The sequence below is a fragment of the Centruroides sculpturatus genome, unplaced genomic scaffold (genome assembly GCF_000671375.1).
Source record: "Centruroides sculpturatus isolate CEXI.00-Female unplaced genomic scaffold, Cexi_2.0 scaffold390, whole genome shotgun sequence".
In the NCBI taxonomy this organism is placed as follows: domain Eukaryota; kingdom Metazoa; phylum Arthropoda; class Arachnida; order Scorpiones; family Buthidae; genus Centruroides; species Centruroides sculpturatus.
Genome location: NW_019384599.1, coordinates 382,523 through 405,003, shown reverse-complemented (window position 1 = coordinate 405,003; position 22,481 = coordinate 382,523). Strand labels below are relative to the sequence as shown.

At 29.6% G+C, this 22,481-nt stretch overlaps 1 protein-coding gene across 2 annotated transcripts in view; it reads right to left on the bottom strand.

Annotated features, from left to right (window-relative positions):
- LOC111624945 overlaps positions 1-22,481 on the bottom strand; it is a 50,866-nt gene that overhangs the window by 4,212 nt on the left and 24,173 nt on the right. For both annotated transcript variants that reach the window (XM_023367940.1, XM_023367939.1), the window contains 9 exons: positions 19,610-19,838; positions 17,627-17,795; positions 14,218-14,918; positions 10,283-10,387; positions 5,007-5,171; positions 3,552-3,652; positions 3,195-3,365; positions 968-1,144; positions 666-894 (listed from right to left, as the gene is read on the bottom strand). In XM_023367940.1, coding sequence (XP_023223708.1) covers positions 666-894; positions 968-1,144; positions 3,195-3,365; positions 3,552-3,652; positions 5,007-5,171; positions 10,283-10,387; positions 14,218-14,918; positions 17,627-17,795; positions 19,610-19,838 — 2,047 coding nt within the window. The remainder of the gene's footprint in view (positions 1-665; positions 895-967; positions 1,145-3,194; positions 3,366-3,551; positions 3,653-5,006; positions 5,172-10,282; positions 10,388-14,217; positions 14,919-17,626; positions 17,796-19,609; positions 19,839-22,481) is intronic.

Below are 22,481 nucleotides of genomic sequence, written 5' to 3'. Positions count from 1 at the left end.
AAATTTAGATCTAAAAATTACTATGGATTTATTGTTATGTGCTTTTACCTGTGGCTAAGTAACATACAGTTAATATTTCTTTATAATATGTAAATAATGCTGTCGGGAACTGAAAGTCAGCAACAATGTAGTTTTTTTAGAAAAAATTACATCAATTTCACTTTCAACAGTTCAATTAGCTTCTTTGGCTGACCAATTTTTTGCACAGATACACCAATTCCTTCTTAGTGTTGCAATTTCACTTTTGAGGAGTGTAAAATTTTTGTCATATTTTCTTTTTTGGATTACTGTAGCAGTTAGTCTAAACTCTCTCAAAAATAAAATTAAAGATCAATTAAAAATTTTAATTTTTTTGTACAAATACACTGTACTTTATATAAAATATTTAATTAATAATTCTTCAATAAATATGTATTTTTTTAATTTTATTTCTTCATTTTCTATGTTTTTACTTAACCTAAACAAATATAAGTGTAAAAATTATGATTACAGGTAACTTTTTAATGACCTAATTAACAAATTATTCTCTCTCTCATTGATTGTTAACATTGACATATGTGGTTTCAATCTATATAATATACTTGCAGAACCAATGATCCACACATATCAAGAGTTACCTATATATGTTTTTAACTGTTTCATTGAAATAAAAAAAATTAAAATACCTTTCTGTTCACTATATGAGACGTGATCACGTGTTCTGTGTTCTCGTAACTCCTGAATACTGAGAAAAATTAGGCAGCAACTTGTGCATTTTTTTGTTGCAGATTTTAATTGATGTTTATGTAGATGGTAGAAATAATTTTGAATGAATCCTAATCCAACATTAGAAAATTTTATGTGAAAAACTTTTAGGCAATAGTGACAAAGTACTTTATCTGTTCCATAATGAGTCTGAAATCAAATAATAATAATCATAAGTTACAGAATTTTAAACAATTAAATTAATATATTTTAAACATGTCACCTCATGAAAATGCTCAATAACATCTTGATGAAATGATGAACGATAACGGCAAACATGACAGTGGTATGGCATTTCAGACTTAACATGAAAATTCTTCATATGAACTGATAATTTTCTAAACTGAGCAAATTCTTGATTGCAGATTCGACAAACTAATGAATCTTTCTTCAAATGCACCTAAAAATTAAAAATAATTTCTAGCTGTATGCAATACAATAACTCTTTCTACATGTTATATTTTTAATTTTCAATAATAATGTTATAACTGCATTTATATATTTAGTATGTAGGGAAGAAACAGAAGTCAGTCTTTACTTTATTTTTATCTTAGAATCAAGGCTCAAACCTATTTGATTCAAAGAAAAATTTGATTTTTCTTCTTCTTTGTGGAAAACAATTACAGAAACTAATACTCACTTTTTGACTAGTATTGTGTTTTCTTTATTCTAATGCATAACTTAGTTTTCCTATGTCAAAATCCAAAAACACTAGTTTACAAATGTATTGTATGCATTATAGCACCAAACATGCAGCTAAATCTACACTAATTTTATAAAGAGGTAAAGTTTGTAAGTTTGGATGTAGGAGGTAATCTCCGAAACTACTCATCCAATTTCAAAAATTCTTTCACTAATATTTAGAATGGACCTCCAGGGTGGACATAGGCTGTATATTATTCCATTAAACATTCACATAAATGAAAAGATATCATCTAGGATTAAGGCTTTTATGTCTAACAGATGAGCTAACTCAATGAGTATAACAACCTAAGTTTGCTTTTCTGTGAGGATGAACTAAAGCAGATCATCTTCTATCTACCTATATAAATAAAAATGTAATGTTCGTTTGTTCCTACCAATTCCTTTAAAATTTTGACACAACGTTGCATTTGAATACGCACATGTTTTTATATAATATACGTGTCAAAATTCCCCCACTGGGGGGAGATGGATAGGATTAAAGCTTACTGTGAAGAACTCTGCTTTTATTTATACCAGGGCTGTGGAGTCACATAAAAATCTACCAACTCCGACTCCACAGCCCTGATTTATATTATTTTAGATGTGGTTTTTTGCATTTTTTATTGCATTTTAATAGAGTATGTCAAGAGAATGTACACTAAGAAGGGATTTTTCAAAAAATTTCCCCCATGGAGGAAGTGTTATACATTTATAATAGATACATTTTGAGCCACAACAACGCATGGTGGGGTCTGCTAGTAAAGTTATAAAAAGAACATACATTAAAGAATATACCTAAACAACAATAAACACATTTTTGACAAACATTTGTTGCCATGTTCACAGTGCTATATGATGTCCACATTTCTGAATATATTCATTTATGACTGAATCCATTATCAAGTACTGATGACAACACACACAAACTGCTGAGAGGAGCAAAGAATAAACAACATGAATGAGCATTAAATCCCATAAACTATGGTTTAATCCGCAAATACTTCATAAATTTAAATAACTAAATAATGTATGTTAGGAGCTTTGTAACAGTCAGTTGTGTCTATTGTTGATTTAGGTAAAGAATGATCTGGAGTACTTTAAGATAGTTAAATAATTTTTTAAACAGGATTGACATTTATTTATGTTTATATCAGTTATAAAAACATTTTATATATAAAAATTTTACTAAATATGGTATGTAGAGGTTTGAATGTTTCTTTTATTTTATATTGTTGTTGATTTGGTTTATTGTATCAGTGTAGCATATACTGAACAGGGGCTAAAACCTGAAATGCATATACATTTCAGGCTTTAAGAATTGTAATAAAATATATTGGATGATATCCTTGTCTTTGTCATTCATAATAAATGTGGCTGTTTACATCAAAAATTGAAAAATACATTATTTAGTTTTCTAAATTTATGAAGTATTTGTGGATTAATCACCGTGAATGAAGCTGCATTAAGTCAACTTTGTGCCAGATTCTAAGATTCTAATACACACTCCAATTTTGGAGACAAAAGAAGTCTAAAAAAGAAATTGAAAAAACACAGTAATATGATTTTGTGTTATTAAGTAAATCAGATTATTTTATATATTGTCTTGTTCTATAACACAATTATAACATTATTATGGAATATTTAATCACAAACATATGATAATTCATAAGTTAACAATGGAAAATGTATACTTAACAACATAATAATTATTTTTTGCTATTTTACAGGACTTTTAATTAATTTAATTATAATAAATAAAAACTTACAGATTCTATATGGCATTGCATACTAAATGGTGTGTCAAAATCTCGAAAGCAGTACTTGCACTGGGTAAGGTCACTTAAAGCTGGTTTACACTGCCGCTGATTATCAATGTGTGCATTTATATGTTTCATCACTTTAATATTATTTTCTACTATTTTCTTGCATATAAGGCACTAAAAATAAGCATTTTATACTTATAAAATATAGGTTAGCAATAGGAATTTATTCAAACACTGTAAATAAATGATAAATAAAATTGCAACAATTTATTATTTCACATTATCCAAAAAGTAATTAAAAATAAAAATTTTTACCTTAAGAAACCTTTGAGAATAATTATATAATTAAATTAAATTTACCTTGAACTGAAAATTTCCTTTATATTCTGCCTTTAGTAACTTTTTGCTTGAATTTTTAAGCGCATAGTAAAATTCTTCTAAAGCTACAATGTCCTCTTGATCTGAAAAATAATATAGAAGTCAGAAACAATTCTATTGATGTAATAAGCTTCAAATTTGTATAATCTACAATAATAATAATAATAATAATAATAATAATTTAAATATTCAGTTTAAATTGATGATAAAAGTTTTTGTTGGACAAAACAGCAGCTTAAAACACACACCTTTGAGGATAAAGTTATGGATCAAGTCTAAAAGAGTTTGGAAATTTTTTAGAAGTGAAACATTGGTTAAAGATGCTCGATATTCTGATTGTGCTTCAACAAACTAAATGGTTAAAAATGTAAACAAAATCTGTGAAGCCATTCTCAAAGATTGTTGATACATTATTGACAATATATTGGGAAAATCAGTGGTATTTCTTGGAGTTTTGTGTCAACAAAAGTCTCAACAGGAAACATGTTTCTATGAAGTTTCCATTCTCACAAATGAACAAAGGATTGTCTGAATGTGTACTGTGACTACAAAAACAACATAGAAATGGTCCAGGCTTTCTTTCAAAGATCATAACCCACTCTAGACTGAAAAACAAGATATCCTGACCAATTCCATTCTTCCAAATTATAAATATGAAGATTTATGTTTTTGACAGTGAGTTTCATTTATAGTTAATATAAACCAATTTAATTCTCAAATAGTAGCAAATTTACCATAATGACTAATCATGCAAGTGAGAAAGACAGTAAAGATATAAAAAGTCATGCCAAAAATTTTAATTAAAACAACAAAAATTTTCAGAAAAACCTTCTGAAATAAATGTATAATAGCAACTGTAGAATACATAAAAAGTTTGCTAGATTTATAAAAAACAAATATCAAAACAAAAACTAAAAATTTTTCTGGAGATTAATCTAGTTTTTCTATTTAGTACTTATGAAATTGTGCCGGTAATTGTTTTGCAACTTGAACACCAACTATATAGTGTATTCACTCGGACACAAGGCAAATTTCTCTTGTGTCCGAATGAATACAGTATATAGTTGGTGTTTGAGTTGCAAAATATTATTTCTATATTTAAGAGAAACAAAAGTAGTGTACAGAGAAACTGCTGAATGAAAATCATTAGTTTCTAACAGATATTCTCCTCTACAACACAAATTTTCAACTACTCCAATTATTAAGATTCTACGATATTGTAGAAACTAAATTGTGAACAGTATGATGATTTTGATAGAATTATGTCAGAAAGTAATTGAAGATAGCCTATGCACATTTTAAATTATAGAGTATTTCAGTAAATACACTAAAATTTAGATGTGCTGAGGAAAAAAAAATGAGAAAAAAGTGCTGTGTACAATAGGATTCAAAATTACTATTGATATTTTAAAACAATTTTACATAATTTGCACTTACAAATTTTAACTGAATTATTCTCAGAATCATCTTTGTATTCTGGTGAATCTCTTATAACTTTATTATTATTTGCAGTTGCTTCTTCTTTATCAGAACTAAAATCCTCACTGTCACTTGACATCTTCAGAATCTTTCTTGGTCTCTTCTTTTTTTCCCTTGTTCCATCTACAAGAAATAAATATTCCAATTTACTTTTCTCACTTATAAAACTTTAAGTAAATTTTTATTAAAAAAAGTTTTCTAAATTTATAATTACAAAAATAACATTTATCAAAGTACTTTAATACAGTTGAATTTCACTACAATGAAATTTTGGGGACTGGGAATATGGTATTGTTATACTGGTGATATTGTCATAGTAATGTCTTAAAATTTAAGAACTGAGATCATTAAGAAAGTAAAGATTAGTTTAAATATTAATCACTAAGGTTTAAATGATGCTCTCTGATTTGTTCTGAATTAATCAGGAAATTGTATTACATTGTTTTGAACTTTATATTGTCTTTATAAAATTTGTTATTTTGCTTTGGCTTATTTTTTCAAGCTATTGTTTACAAATGCTGAATGAACTGCATCAAGAGCAACCAGTTGTTCATTTTTAATTCCAGGAATTGTGAATTGTTTCCATTTGAGAAATAATTCTAAGATACTGGTCAGGTTGATACCTTTCAAGGATTTCTTTCATTTTTTTTTTCACACCAAAAATTTGTTTCTTCAAGTGGCAATGATTTTTCTTCCCGAGGCAAATTTGAAGATAATGCCATGTCTTTGAAGCGATCAGTTGATCTTTAAATTCTCTAGTTTGTTGATAGCTTTAAAATCCATGTGCCCAATCATCTTTGCAAAATGTGTTGCTTTTTGGCACAAGAGTAGCCCATTTATTGGTACATTCTGTGCCCACATCTCAATAAACCAACAGAATGTTGCATTGTTGACATCATCGCAATTGGTGTATCTTCAGACGTTTTCGAGAAGGATCCATATTTCCATCCACTACACTGCATTTGATTTCCTTCTGTTTCTTTAAAAATGTTGCTGAAGTTAACTGAGCAAAGCAATACTTTGTTGCAACTTCTATTTGTTTCATTGCATTACCAATATCTTTAAAAGTTTCTAACTTCATTTCTAAATTTATTTGTTTCTGTGCTTTGTCATTTTTTCTTTTCTTTTGCTAAATGCTAGTACTGTTATTTTCTTCTTCTTGGCCACTACCCAGAGCTCTTTTATGGCAAGAAAAGGAAACACTTCATGTTTGGTTGGCACTTGCAGTTCCTCATAAAAGGATTGACTGAGATAGTGATGACAATGGAAATGCCACCAATTAGCTAATGTGGACAAACCATTCTGGAGCATAGGGAGGATCTGTAGGTAACACAAGTAGCAAGCAAGCACTCCTAGTTCTTCAACATGTGGCTCATGCATCAGTCAGCAACAGGTTGCATTAACACATCCCAATAATTGTATCATTGTATCAGAGTTTTTACTATCATTGTCTTCTTCTGTTTGTGCCTTCTCCTAAGGGAGGTTGGCAGCCAGCAAATACCACTGTTCTCTTTTGTAACTTTTATGAATAATTTTGTCCGTATCCATTCCCATCCATTCCTTGATGTCATCCATCCAGCCCTATTTTCTTCCCCTTGATCTTTTTCCATCAATTTTGCCTTCTAATGTGAGTTTGGGGATTTCATATTTCTCTTCTCTCAATGTGTGTCCACAGTATGCTAGTTCTCTCTTCTTAATAATATTTACTAATTCTCTTTTTGTATCTGCCATCTGTAAAACTCTTTCATTAGTGGTCATGCTTGTCCACTTGATCTTCAACATTCTTCTAATTGCCCACATCTCAAAAGCCTCAATTTTCCTCTCCATATCTTTCCATAGTGACTATGTCTCACATCCGTAAAGCAAAATGGGCCAATTGTAGCATTTTAGCATTTTTAGTCTTAATTGAAGCTTTAATTTCTTTTCACACAAAATGTTTTTCATCTGGTTAAACTTGTCTTTTGCCTATCCAATTCAGCTTCTAATTTCCTTTGTTAAATTGCTGTTTGAATAAAATCTTTTTCCTAAGTAGCAGAAGCTATCTACTTATTCTAGGTTTTCCCTTCTGCATTTCAGCTTTATTGTGTGCCTATCTTTACTTATGTACAGTACATTGTCATAGTCTTCTTTGTATTTATTGTGAGTCCCATTTCTTAACTTTTTGATACTAGTTTGTTTAACAATATTTGTAATTCTTTTTCTGATGCAGCGAGAATGACTGTATCATCCACATATCTGAGATTGTTGATGATTATTCCATTAATCTTTACACCTTCTGTTCGGTCTTCCAAAGCCTCCTGCATTATGTACTCAGCATACATATTACAAGGTCTGTTCAAAAAGTATCGGACCTTTGTTTTTTTCGCGTAAAAGAATGATGCGCGAGAGACCTCCTTCGGTGGAGTTGTGGAGGGGACAGTCATGCACAGCCCTGAATTTTTTCCCGCCTGCAGGAAGCGTCAGTCGTTGGCAATCGGCCTATGAGTGAGGTCATGTAGTGCGCTCTCGTCGGATTCCACTAAGCTGGAAAATGACTGAACAACGTGAGCAGCGATATTACATCAAATTTTGCCAAAAACCTTGGCGATACCCGAGTGTAAACCATTCGCAAGATTCAGCAGGCTTTCGGGGACGATCCTCGAGGCCAAAAAAAGCGCGGCAGGTCCGCAGCAATATCAAAGGTCATGTTGACAGTTTTTTCGACTCTCGTGGGGTGGTGTGTCGTGAGTACGCACCACAAGGCCAAACCATCGCAAAGGAGTACTACCAGGAGGTCCTTCGTCGTCTTTCCGATACAGTGCGACGCAAACGACCGGATCTGTGGTCGATCAAAACTTGGCAGCTCCATCGTGATAACGCATCCGCCCATTCTGCGCATCTGTTTCGGGCTTTCGTCGCCAAACACAATACTCCTGTGGTTCGTCATGCTCCGTACTCTCCCCACATGGCTCCGTGGGACCTTTGGCTATTTCCCAAGCTGAAAATGCCGCTAAAAGAAACCCGATTTTAGTCGAGAGAAGACATCGTGCGGAATGCGACGGACCGGCTGATGGCCATTCCAAAAGATGCGTTCTAGCAGTGTTTCCAGCAATGGCAGGAACGCTGGGAGAAGTATATACATTACCAAGGAGACCACTTTGAAGGGGATTATAGTTTTGTACCTCAAAGTCAATAAATTTATTTTTGCCGACCAAAGGTCCGATACTTTTTGAACAGACCTTGTATATAGGATTGGTGAAAGTACACAGCCCTATCTAACCCCTCTTTTCACTTCAATCCATTCCAATTCTTCATTTTACAATCTAACCTTTGTTTTCTGATTCCAATATGCATCTTTCATGATCTTAATGTCTCTTCTGTCTAGTCCTATATTGCAAAGTATTTCAAGTAATTTGTCGTGCTGTATCTTATCGAATGCTTTTTCATAATCCAGTAAGCACACAAAGATGGGAACATTCATATCTAATGTTTTTTGTTTAGGGCTTTTTTTCTTAGTTATTTTTAGTTTTAAATTGAGATTGCTTACTAACAAGTTGTGGTCAGAGCTGCAATCCACGCATGGGTAAGTTTGGTTTTAGTGGTCAGGTTCTTGAATTTTAGGTTAACCATGATGTAGTCTATTTGATTTCTGATTATGTTATCAGTGTTATCAGAAGGCACTTTCCATGTGTATAGTCTTCTTTTTGGTTAATCACACCAGGTATTTGCTATTGAAAGATTGTATTTACTACAAAATTCCACTAGTCTGTCTCCTCTTTCACTCCTTTCCCCTAAACCAAATGGTCCTACAATCTCCAACTCTCTACCCTTACCCACTTTTGCATTCATTATAATGGTGATTTCTTGTGACTTAGAAAATGCACTGGAAACCACTATTTCTTCAAAAAATTATTCTATGTCTTGGTCATTTGCATTCATTGTAGACACATGAACTGTATTAAGCTTAAAGCGTTTCATGTTGAGTTTCACAGCTATTACTCTGTCAGAGTGTGCTCTGAACCCCTCCACTGTGTTAGTAAATTTTTCATTCACTATAACAGCCACTCCATTACTGTGTGTGTTAACTCCTGAATGACAAACAGTATGGTTTCTGACTTTTATTTTACCAGAATTAATCCATCTCACTTTGCTAATTCCAAGAATGTCAAGATTGTATTCTTTCATCTCCTTTATGGCATTAAGTAGCTTACCTTTTTGATATAGACTCCTCACATTTCAAGTACCAATATTGGTCTTTCCACAGATTCTTAGCACTCCGACCATTTGAGGTCTGACAGAGACTAAGGGCCATAATTTGTTTTGTCAAGTTCATGGTATTTGTATTTATATTCGGGAGGGTAATGCAGTGGTTTCCCCTTGCCTTCTGCATTGCATCTGCTACAACCTTCCAATCACTATGATCTGGCTTGTAGTCTGGACCTGAGCCATTTCATTTTCCTTTGAACCACATCAAGGTAGCGATACCAACGAAGGGGACTATCAATGTAGCAAGTGATAAATAATAGTATTTTTATAGGACTTTGGCCGGGACTGCAGAAGTTCTGTCATTGTACTGGGGTTTATTGTTGTAATGGGAGGTTCGACTGTATTGAAATAATGTTAATTCTTACAAGCCTTTAAAGCATTTCGACCTCCACTGCCACACAGTCTAGATCACTGGGGTCCCATTTCTTGGTCCACCTAATCACTTGACATCAACTCTTCAAATTGTTCTCTTTGTGGGCAAATCAATGATTGTCAGGCACAAGAGTCCCACATACAAGAATCATAGAACCATTACAGTACATAAGCCCTAGTGATCTAGATCATGTAGCAGTGGAGGTCCAGATTACCACCGTGAAGCAGTAGCGGCCCTTTCAAGCATACACGTATGTAAGTTTAGTATTGACAAACAATCTCCAACACATGTTATTCACATATCTGAAAAAATGGATCTTACAGAACAGTTTTAAATATATATATTATATATATTAAATAGATAAATGAATATACTGACATGCAAGTACAAATTAAGAATTAAGTCAGACTATGATTCTACAAAAATATTATTTAATTTTTTGATACAAATAAAAACTAAGAATCTGAAATGGTCTAACTATAGGCATTTTGTTTACTCTCAATATTTCTGTTTAAATCATACTTTATTTGCAAAAATGGAAAATAGAATATATTAATTAAAATTAAGCTAAAATATATTAACTATTCTATATTACGTTACAAATGATTTTACTTACTTTTAGTAGTAGCAGTTTTATTGGGTTTAGAGGTTGATATTTTATCTGTTTTAGTTTGCTCTGGTTGAAACTGTTGCTCTACACTTGCATTCTCTCTAAACTGAACTGCAATATTATAATTATTTAATTATACATTTGCATATGAATAATAATATACTACAATGTGCATTATGTTTTTCTTTTTTTATTTGAAAACACTGAAATAACAGTCTGAAAATTTCTTAAATTATAATACAATGTAACCTATCTATAACTTAAACTGGGCTTCTTAAATTGGTAGTACAATCCAAAGAAGGTTGCATAACTGAATGTGGGATCATGAAAATTTGACAACAGTACAATTTTGTTTTAAATATTTATGCAAAGCACTGTTTTTGGCATTGATAATTGTAGAATCTAAATGTGAATCAACTCTGAAAAACATTGAAGATTTTCTGCATCAAATATCAAATATTCAGCCAAGATTTAAATCTTTACATAAAAATAAACAAGCACATCATCTCATTAGTATGAAAATTTGCTTATATCTTTAATAAATAATGTGTATATACTGTATATAAATATATATATATACACAGATGTGAACTGTTTTGAAATAACTTGTTTTGTGATTTATCAGTAAGTGATTTTATATAACTTATCTATATACAATGGGTTGCATGAAGTTTACTTGGGTAAAAGTGGAGTCACAAATGAAAAACTTTAAGAAGCCCTGATCCATATTAATGAAGAAAGTAATTAACAATACAGTGGAACCTCTATATTCGTAATATTCAATATTCATCACATTTTGATGACTTTTTTATTTTTCCATATTTGTCTGTATTTTCTGTATTCTCCATCATTCCCAACACTGGAAGTGACACTAAATTGCACACCCATGCCAATCAGCTAGCCGTGTTAGCTAGCTGTAGTTAATCAGTCTACTCTGTGTGGTCGTTGTGTGTGTTGTTGAGTTATTGAAAAATAATCAATGCGAGAAACCAAGTTCCAATCACTTCAAAGTGACACCCAAATGTTGCTATAATCAACCAAATTACAAATACATTCAATGATAATGTAATTGCCTACTTCAGAAAAGTTTTAAAAAGTAGCCAAAAACACACAAAACTGTACAACTTCTTTATTAAATCGAGTGCTATTGAATCATCGGCAAAACAGACCTCATGATCATAATTGGAAACGAGTGTTTTAATTAATATGTCTTCTTCTAAACAATAATACTATATTAATAATACTGTTCTTCCTCTTCTATCACTATATCTTTATTGTACTAAATAAATACAGTAAAGTTTTACAAACATAATTTTTATTCTTTTACCTTTTTTTTCAGAATGGGAACAGATTAATTGAATATCAGTTATTTATTATGAGAAAAATTGTTTCTATATTTGTCATACTCCATATTCGTTAGGTCCTAAGGAATAGATTAATGACGAATATAGAGGTTCCACTGTACTTTATTTATAATCAGTGCTCTCTTTCTAAAAAAAAATATACTGCCAGTATGCATGTATGGTGATTAAAACTAAAATTTAGTTTTAACAAAAATTTAACAGTGTATTTATTTTTAATTCTTTAAAGGTTCACTTACATTTATAGTATATTCTGAATGTTTTATATATCTCCATCTGCACTTTCTTCCCTATTTCTTTTTTTGCATTTGGCATCAATTGCTAAATGGTACTCTTTTACTAACCATATTTTTACCTTTCCCATTCAAACAATCATCATTAGCATAGACAAGAACAAAGCAGTGATAAACAATTTCCAGAAAGTATTATCCACAATCAAAAGATGGTTTCCGACAAAAGGAAGAGTATCCAACCCTCTAGCTTTTTACATTGACCTCATTTGGCCCATGGTATTTGTTCAGGCCAATAGTGTGGCCCAATTCACTTCATTCATTTTTATTGTGTCAGTCACTAGACTTCCCATCTGAACATGTAAGATTTTTCATCCTGAGCTACTTCTGGTACTACGTAACAGCTGTCAATACTTTTTATGTTATTTGCCAGTAATGCATATCAGCACATACCAACCAAATAATAGCCATGATTATAATTATGAGTAATTACTACATTAAACTATGATAAATATAAATATAAATTACACTAGAATACTTCATAATTTAAATTTTAAACTTCAGTTATCTTACTTAAAAAACATAAACTTTTGTATATAGATATTGTAAATATTCCAAATATTATATCATTCAAAACAAATACTTGCATTGATTGAAAAATATTGCATTGATATTCTGAAAAAAAATTCTCTTTTTTATATACAAGTATACCTCGAGTTACGTCATTTTCGATTATATGTCATTTGTCAAAAAAATATATGGAAAAATAAAAATCAAGTTTAAGTCATTTTATCCGACTTTATGTCCATCCACCATAAATGTTGAAGTCGTAATATCACTAGAAAAGCATTAAAGCACTAAAATCATATTAAAATATGTACATTTACAGTAAATGTTAATACAATCATCATAAATCCTAGAGAACAAAACATGAAAACATCTGTGTTTCTGTGTTGTCATCTTATTTAGCAATCTTTAAGTGTTCAATATTGGTGTTTTCCGCAGTAGCTCCAATATCTACCGTTTGGCGTCATTGTCAGCACCACTTGATCTTGATAAATTTAATATAAATTAGTTTATTTTCTACTGTGGCAAAATAATTTTAATAACTGTGTTTGAAATTTAATCTTACAAAATCATCTTATTTTATGATGTCTTAGAACAAATGACATTCATAAATAAAGAGTCCAGGATATACAGTAAACATCGCCAAATTGTAAACATGTACAGTACATTTACAAGTATGTACTGTACATACATGAATTCGTAAATTTAGATTACTTTTTTCTGTAGTATATTAAAAACTAAAATTTATTTGTTTGTAAGCTTAAAATAGATTCTTATTAACCATATATTATTAAAAATACATTTATAAATAAAATACAGAACTGGGAATGGTATTTGTGGTTTAGCCTAGTGATGAGTAAATTCGGAGACAAGTAAATAAAACTTACGTTTTTTTTCGACTTAAGCCGTCTCTCCTGGAACCAATTACCGACATAAGGCGAGGTATACCTGTATAGTTATCAGTTTAGGTTAATTATATTCCTTGTAGCTTTCTTAAAAGTTGAACAATTTTTAATAATTCATAAAGATGGAAAAGGAAAAATGACATCCTAGACAGTCTAGACATATTTGAAATATTTCTAGACTGTTCATAACACAATGTTTAAAGCTCTATATTAATCTTTGATATTTGCCCTTTCTTTATTATCTTAATTAAATAACTGGCTTTAAATAAACTATAGAAGACTTGAGTTTAAAAAGAAATAATTATTCTTTACTTCAGTAATTAAACTGATATAAAAAAAAAAACACTGTCTGATGCACCATACTTTAAATACTGTATTATAATTATAAGTCAGAAGATTGTTAAATACAAATTTATTAATATTTTTTAAAAGAAAAGCAAGATATGATTTTCTTCCTAATTAAACTAACTTAATAATTATTGAAGTCATTAAATTAAATTTTCAGTTATCATCAGATGAATTTAAACAACTTTTGATTACTTCACAATACAATTCTCTCCAACAATGGCAAAAATATATTACATATTTTTAGAAATAATTTAATTTATTCCTGTTATACAACATTTATTTATTCAGAATGTAATGTAGAAATTTGATAACTATATAACTTACAAAATAATTATTGAAAATTAATTACTCTCAACCTATTGGTATATTGTGTAATTATTGATTGATAGTAATTGCCAAAATAGTATCCAAAATAATAAACATCAGTATTATATCCTGAATATACTTCTGTATATCTTTAAAAATTAAATATTTAACTATCTGTAAGTAAAATGTTTTTAAATATATATTTAAATACAATAAATACTCACACTTATGTCCACTTTGTTCTATAATATGTTCAAAAATATTCCAAAAACTTAAATTCAGTGTTTTTCCAAATCTCTCTCTCCACTGTAGTTCATCGAGATAACCTTGTAAATTTATAAGTCTTAATTGATCCACAGCATATGAACCAAATGCATCAGTCAACTTTGTCATTAAATATTTAATAACACCACTAACATTATCAACATTCTGTGCCGATGATTGATTAGTACACTTATTTGAAAAATTTGAAAAAGTATGATGAAAACCTTTATTATTTAAACATTTCAGACAAGAAATATTTGATATAATGTGTGTGCCTTGAAGTAACCAAGGTTCAAGTGTTTTTACCAAAATAGCCGACTTCCAACCGACGCCAGAGGGAAAAGCTTTCAGTCTCGTCGCTCTAGTTTTTTTATCCAATGCACCTAAAACAATCAATCTTCCAATACGTACAGCACCTACTTCTACTTTGTTATCTTCTCCTCCTAATTTATCAGCCTTTAGTGCTACGGCTCTCGCACAAACTTCTTGAATTGCTCTCCACACGGTTCGCAATCGATAAATATCCATGTTGACTTCTTTCAATACTAAATCTATCGATGACTGCACTGCCCAATGATAAGTCAATGCGAACAGTTTTCCTAATGGAATTCCAAATCTGTCGAAGAACAAAAGACGTCGCACGGGACTCAATCTTGAGCATCTAAACAAACAGATATATTCATGTTTGAAAATTCTCCTATATAATATTTTTTATTTTATTTTATGTACTTATAGACAATCAAGCCAAAACTATTGAAATTATCAAATGACAAGACTGGATTAATGACTGGACTAGAACTAACCCAATAGTTAATCTGGTCTTATTGTTTGATTACATTTATTATTTAATTATATTATTTAAAATTAATTTATTATAATTTCCTATTAAAATACAACAGACAAAAAACAAACCTAGCATTAATTTTATTTAACAGTGAGTTACAATGAATCGTGTTTTAATTTTTGATAAATTATTAAATTATCAATAAATGATTATAAAAAATTTAACTGAATTAACTATTAATCTATTAATACAAAAAATAAACTGAAGTTACACTTGTTTTCAAAATTGATATTAATCATAACTGCAAAGAATTCATAATAAGATTACTGCAGTAATCTTTCTCGTCTATAATTAATATGTGCTTATCAAAGTGTACATTCTAAACTTTTTTTTAAAATGATTCAGACAATAATTACTGTATATCCTTCATTAGTGGAAGTTACATTCCTTGGAAAATTTACATTGATGCAGTGTAAATAACAATGTTTGAACAAAAAAAAAAAGAAAAAACAATCTTTATTAAGCTAGTCAGAGAACAGATGATAACTGTTATAAAACTATAATTGAATTTAAAATAGATAAAACACACAAAAAATTATATCTTTAAAATATTTAAAAAATTCCAAACAACTTACAGTGCACAGTTTTTTGTTTTAATTTAATTGTTCAAACGAAAACTAAAATGCAACAACATTAAAATCTGTCATGTCTTCATCTGATTGGTCAAAGGCATTGACTTATAAAATCCACCCAGCATATATTCCCAATTTTCTATAATAATAGCATAACATGTTGCACAATTCCATATTTCTGTGCTTATAATCCATAGAAAATTGCTAGAACAAAAATAAAATCGTCCCATAATCTTCCCGGTGTATACCCATACCTACGGAACATATATATTAATCATAATTACAATCTAAATCAATCCCTTTTCAAACTGTCTTTTAAACAGATAATTCATGAGTTATAAGCATGAATATATTGTATTTATAAAATTTAATACTACTGAAAATTCACATATATGTACTATCTTCTAAAATTGACATCTAAATATTTATCTGTTAAATATTTTATAATATAGATGTATATAGGAATAGTCATGTAATATAGGCCTAGCAGAGCTACAGTTTGGTCACCAAGATTATATTATATTATATTAAATGGTACATAACAATGATAAGATAACACTATGGTATAAAGCAGGTGTGGCTAAACTTTTATCCCTTAGGGGCTACTTTTTTGGTAAAATATAGTCTGTGGGCAACTATGAATATGGGCAAATAATTTTAGGATTTTTATATGCGCATGCATTAACATTCATTTGCATTGTTCATTGGGATAAATACAAACAGTATGAGTACGTTGAACAGACAGTCTATTATTTTAAGAATAAATTATCGAATTAAGATTTTTAAACATTAATTTAAGTGAAAGCAAATTGTTCAACTTTAGCTTTGCGGGCTACTTTCAAAACATTTGTGGTCGACCAGTCAACCACATTGACTGTGTTGTCCATCCCTATGTGTTGGCCATCCCTGGTATAAAGACTATTATCTCACAATACTATAACATAATATGTATATTTATATAATACTAGAAATTTCCCCACCAAGCATGACAGAATACTTTTTATGAGAAAGTAGAGATTGAAGAATTGAGAAGAGTAAGATTTCAAGAAATTCAAAAAAGTTGCTAATATTTCTACAAAATAAGGCCCTTGACAAAGCCATTCTTACTCGATGTTGCTCAAGTCAGACTTCATGACCTTCACAGTCTCAGTTGTTATTCTTTTAGACCTAGAAATTACCCAATCAATTTTACTCTTATGCTTTTATCTAAACATTTTAAGCACAAAATAGCAAGTCTTTAATTTCATGTTGATAAAACAAAGATAAATTGTATATATATTAGTTAGATGAGTGATAACATTTTCTAAATAATGAATTTGTTAGATTGTTACTCCCGATTGGATAATAGAACGTCACATGGTCACAATGGAATGAAGTTTTTAAAAATCTGTTATAGAAGTGACACTATATAGCTATCTTTTTTAAATGTTTGAATTTAATGAAGTAAATTTAAAATATGCCATTTGCCAAAATATTTTAAAATGCAACTTAAGGGAAATTTTGTCATCAAGCATGAACTAAATGAAGTCACTGACGTCACTGCAACATAAGTGCAATCACAAAAAATCCAGAATCAATAAAATGTTTATTCTATAGCTAATATTTCCACAAAATAAGTAGCCTATACTTTCTATCAGAACATAAAATGAATATAACCAAAATTTCATCAGAATTAGAGAAAAATTCCAAGAGTTATAAGGAATTCACACACACGAACAACAGCTTTTATACATTAATATATTATGTGGACTTTGAATATAAACCTTCCAATTTATAAATGTTTATTATATTCAAATCAGTTAGTAAAGGAGTTATTCACACCTATATTTTACATTTCTTAATCCAGTAATAAAAAAAGTTGTAAAAAAATTAATTAATAAAAAGAATTTATTAAATTCTATTTGTAACTATATATGTATTTAATGTCAATTATTTCTTTCTTTTGCAACTTACCTAGGATTACGACACAGCCATTTATATCCATCAAGAGCAGATGGATCAGGTGTTAGCTGCATGAAACCCATGGCGCAAATTCGACATAATGGTTGTGAAGGAAATATCCTCATTTTCAGTAACCAATGTATAGGTGTATCAACAAATCCATTTTCAAATAATTTATTTGCTGAAAAAAATCATTTTTATTAAGTAAATTTACTTAAATTTTATTTTGATAACATACTATGTATAATAAAATTAAATTATTGGATTAATAAAATTTCCATTTAAAATGTAGTTAAAGCATGGTATACCATAGGAAAAATAAACAACAATCTTTTAGTATCTTTTTAATTAATATTGATTACCTAAAGTTCAAACAACAAAATTATATTTGTAATACGAGTATGGTACTAAAATTAAGAGTAAAGTCTTCAGATTTGTTAAATATGAGCAGAATTGCATACAATAAATCTCTAAAACATTGAAAAATATTAAAATTTTTAAGTAATAATGACAAAATCAATATATCATGGATGGCCAACCCGCAGCACGCCTGCCACAATGTGGCATGGTGGAGTTTTATAGTGTCTCTGTCTATCAGCAAGACTGACTGGAAAGTTCAAAACAACTATAAGGTAAAGATGCCTATTAAGAGATAGGCGCCAAATATGAGATACCAAGGTTTTGGCCAAACTATTATCGGCAACTATTTGGCTCTAGTGCTTTTCGAAGTGTCCTGGCAATAGCTCCAAACGTGTGTCAGTGCACGCTGGCCAGAGGTGCTGTTAGATCGTGGGGGTGCAGATTTTCACAAAAGCACAAAACAAATTTTTTGACATTAAATGTTTACGAGGTATGTAACAACGTTATTATTACGCTAAATTCTTTTAATTTACATTCATTGTATCAATTATACGGTCAATTTCATGACATTAGTGCAGTACTATTGCTTTCTTTGTCAGCAAAAAAAGTAGGCAGCCGTTTTGTAAAATTTGAATGTGTTCCCAATATGAGACACATGAGGGTTCCTAATATGAGATATCTCATTTCATATATGAAATGAAAGTATACGTATTAGTTTAAGTTCTTTTTTATATATTTTAGATGGCCCCAATTAAAAGGAAAACCTGGCACCACAGTGCCATGATACGAGCCGTGGATGCAGTACGGAGCAACCAAATAGGTTACTTAAACGCATCAAAACAATTTGGTGTTCCTAAGGATACCCCAGAAAAGGCCGGATGGCCAAGAGGTCACGGTGATAGCCTACCGCTCTGGGGGACCCGGGATCGAATCTGGATGGGTCAAGACTGTCCAGAATCTGGGGTACCCCTAGTATCTCTTAATAGGAGACCATTTACCTAAGACGTGATTTCGGACTTTTTTCATTTTATCTAATATAACTAAAAATGTATTATGCTTAGGACTAAATAGCAATTATATTGTTAAATATATTAAATTCCCTATTCAAAATTGTAATTTGTAAAGCTCCAAGTGTAATAGTTATTTTTTTATAGTCAAAAATAAAAATGGTATCTCATATTCGGCATCCTTACCTTACTGTATATACAGCATAAGGAACAATTCACCAGTGAGTCTCTTATTAACTTTTTTGGAATTCTGAATGCCACCCAATTTGGCTTATATTTTACTTTTTATATCTACATACAAGATTCCTATTTTTTTTTTTTTTAAGAATTTGGGTTTTGACTATAATTAAAATATTGTACTGCATGCAATAAGCTCATATGATACTGATAAGAAAATGCAAATAAAATTAAATTCTTTTACATTTGTATTTGAAATATTCTCTTATTTATTGTTTTTGTACTTGGGAAAACAGCTTGTCTTCAATTTAATAAAAATTGCAAGGACAAATAAATTTTTTAAATTTACAAAACTTTAAAAAATTCAGTAAAGCAGACAATAGTGTCTTCTTATGTATTCTCTTTACACATACAAGGAAAATTAAGTAACAATAAGAAAGTATTAACTTACCAACTATTTGTTTTTCAATGTTTAAAAGATCATCAGATACATTTATCGTTTTTGGCCTTAATGATAAAATAGTATGCATACTGAAATCTTTATTTCCACCTTTAACTTCAGGAATATCTTTAAATGATATTAAAGTATCATCTGCAACCAGTTCTCCAATATTCTCTGAATTTTCATTCGCAACTGAAGCTTTAGTTTGTTGCTGAGGTAGTGACGTAACTAATTTTACCTTTTTTAAAAAAATAATAAAATTTAAATTTTATTTCTTTATTAAGGAAATGCATCAATTTTTCAATGTTTAAAATTTATTTTACATGTATACAGTGTGCCAATCAAATAATCAGATTGCACGTATACACACTGTATTTTAACATAAGAAGTAAATTTATTACATGGTTAGACCTGTTAATGCATGCTCTTTCCAAAATGTGCAAGCTAAAACTTGGGTATGTTCCAAAGCTCAACTGCAAGTCACTGCTAATTAGTTTAGTAGGACATGAAGACATTAAGCAGTTTCAAGGAAATATTTGTTGAGAGAAAACTGTAACTAGAACGAAGACTGATATCAAGTAAAACACATTAAGCTTACAAAATTCACAATTTCTGCTGTTGTATCATTAGAAAATATTTGGTTTTTTAAATAACTTTGACAATAATACTCTGCCACAAACTTTAAACAAGTAAAAATGAATAAACATAATTTAATTTAGATTAAATTATTTCTGTAATTATTCTACCTATAAAATTTTAAATAATTTACCATTTTTCAATTTTGTAGATATGTTAGTTATATAATTGTTGTTGTTTTTAATCAGTTTGCATTATCATTGTTAACAAACTAAAATTTTTCCACAGTATCTTTAACATATTTCAACAGTTTTCATTTGTAACGAGTGTGTTGTAAGTATGTTGAGCTCATTACTGATAGATGTGATGAGACTGGGAACATTTTGTTGAAATTACATCATTATTACTGATTTTTAAGTTGAGCTTTCTAACACACCTGTTTTGATTTATGACAGAAAGAGTAACAGTAATTGTATGCACATCATCAGCCTAATTATTAATTATTATTTTAATAAGTAAAATAAAAAAGCAGGCTTTATTGAATATAATTACATGTATGTATATTTATATATTCACTAATGAACTTTTCTTACTATATATTTAAATAACTAACTACTATTTAATATATATTTAATTATATATTATTTTAAAAAATCAAATATTTTTAATCATAGCAATAAACTGAACAATGCACTGTAATATAAGAGTCATTGCAGGTAATAGTCTGCAGATGTTAAATGATTCACTCAATCATATCTACTCTGATTTTAGATCTTTTGATAATCGAAATTTATATTATTGTTTTTACCAAACATATATTTCATTAAAATTAACATAGTTGTAAAAATAAATATTTTTTCTAACATAATATACAGATTAAAATACTAATGCATTTTTATTATACAACTATTTGTTAAAATCAATTCTTTATATATTTCTTTATATGTCTTTACATATTATATGTATAATAAAATAATTTAAAATCTTATAGTTGAATTTATATTATACATTTGAAACCTTTAATTTAAAGAAAATGTAAAAAAATTCAAATTCTGTAAATAAATCTTTCAAATTATTATTAAACAACATTAAAAAACTAAAATCAGCTTCTTCATGAATAATATTCTATTCATTTACAATATTCTGATACTTAATTACAGCTTTCATGCCTCATTAATAACCTATAAATATAGGCTTTCCTTTCACATTATTTTATTCCATATATAATAGTTCTATATTTGATATCCAACATTAATATAATTATTCTTTATTTCATAACAATTAATATTTTAGAGATTACCCATTTATAAAGTTACTGCTAATTCTTATTAATAATAATGCTTAATACTTGAATAATATATTTGCTATTTCTTCTTAATCTGTTTATATTAATCTGTTTACTATTTATCTCATTCTTACATTTGCATTACAGTGTTAATAAATTCCATAATGGTTATTATTATTTATATAATAATATTGATCAAATTTAATGTCACTATTAAAACTAATTAATGATTCCAAATCTCCAGTATTTATTTATTTAGCATATAGCTACACATCTAGTTAGTAGACAGAATAGAAAGCAAATCACAAATGTAAATCCAAATCAAAAGCATAGTTCAAAGCACTTTCAGTCACAACCAGGAAATCACTCAGTTCTCCCAGATAGGATCTCATTAAACAATCTTCCAAAATATATTGTATAGGTTGTCTTTCTGCACCACAATCGCACTGTGGGGATGCAACCTTTTCCAATTTAAAAAGTTTGTCTCTGCATATCCCACGTTTTGTCAAAATCCTATTCAACACACTCCAAGAATACCTGGGTAATTCAAAGTTAGATGGTTACTTTGTAATACAGGGGAGTTGTTCACTTTCCATTGGAGAGACATCAGCCCATAGCTTTTCCCACGATTCAATATGTTTGAAATTGCTAGAATTCAGGGACTTAGCTCTTAAGAGAGGGGGGATGTCTCAATCTAAGTCTATTTATGTTGAGGTCATCGATATCCTGGTGAACCAGAAATTGTGGATTGATCAGTATTTTCCTATGTACCTTGAACAGAGCATCATCCCTTAGAAGTACAGGTGGGGGGATATGACTCAAAATAGGTAACCAATAAATAGGAGTAGATTTAATAGTATCCATAATGATGTGCAAGGTATGTTTAATTAGGCGTATAATTTTTTAATGTGAGCACTGTTCATCCAAACCAGTGCATAGTATTCTGCTGCAAAAAGAAGCAAGCCAAGAGCAAAAATCCATAATGTAGACGTTGAAGAGCACCATGTAGTTCTGCATAAC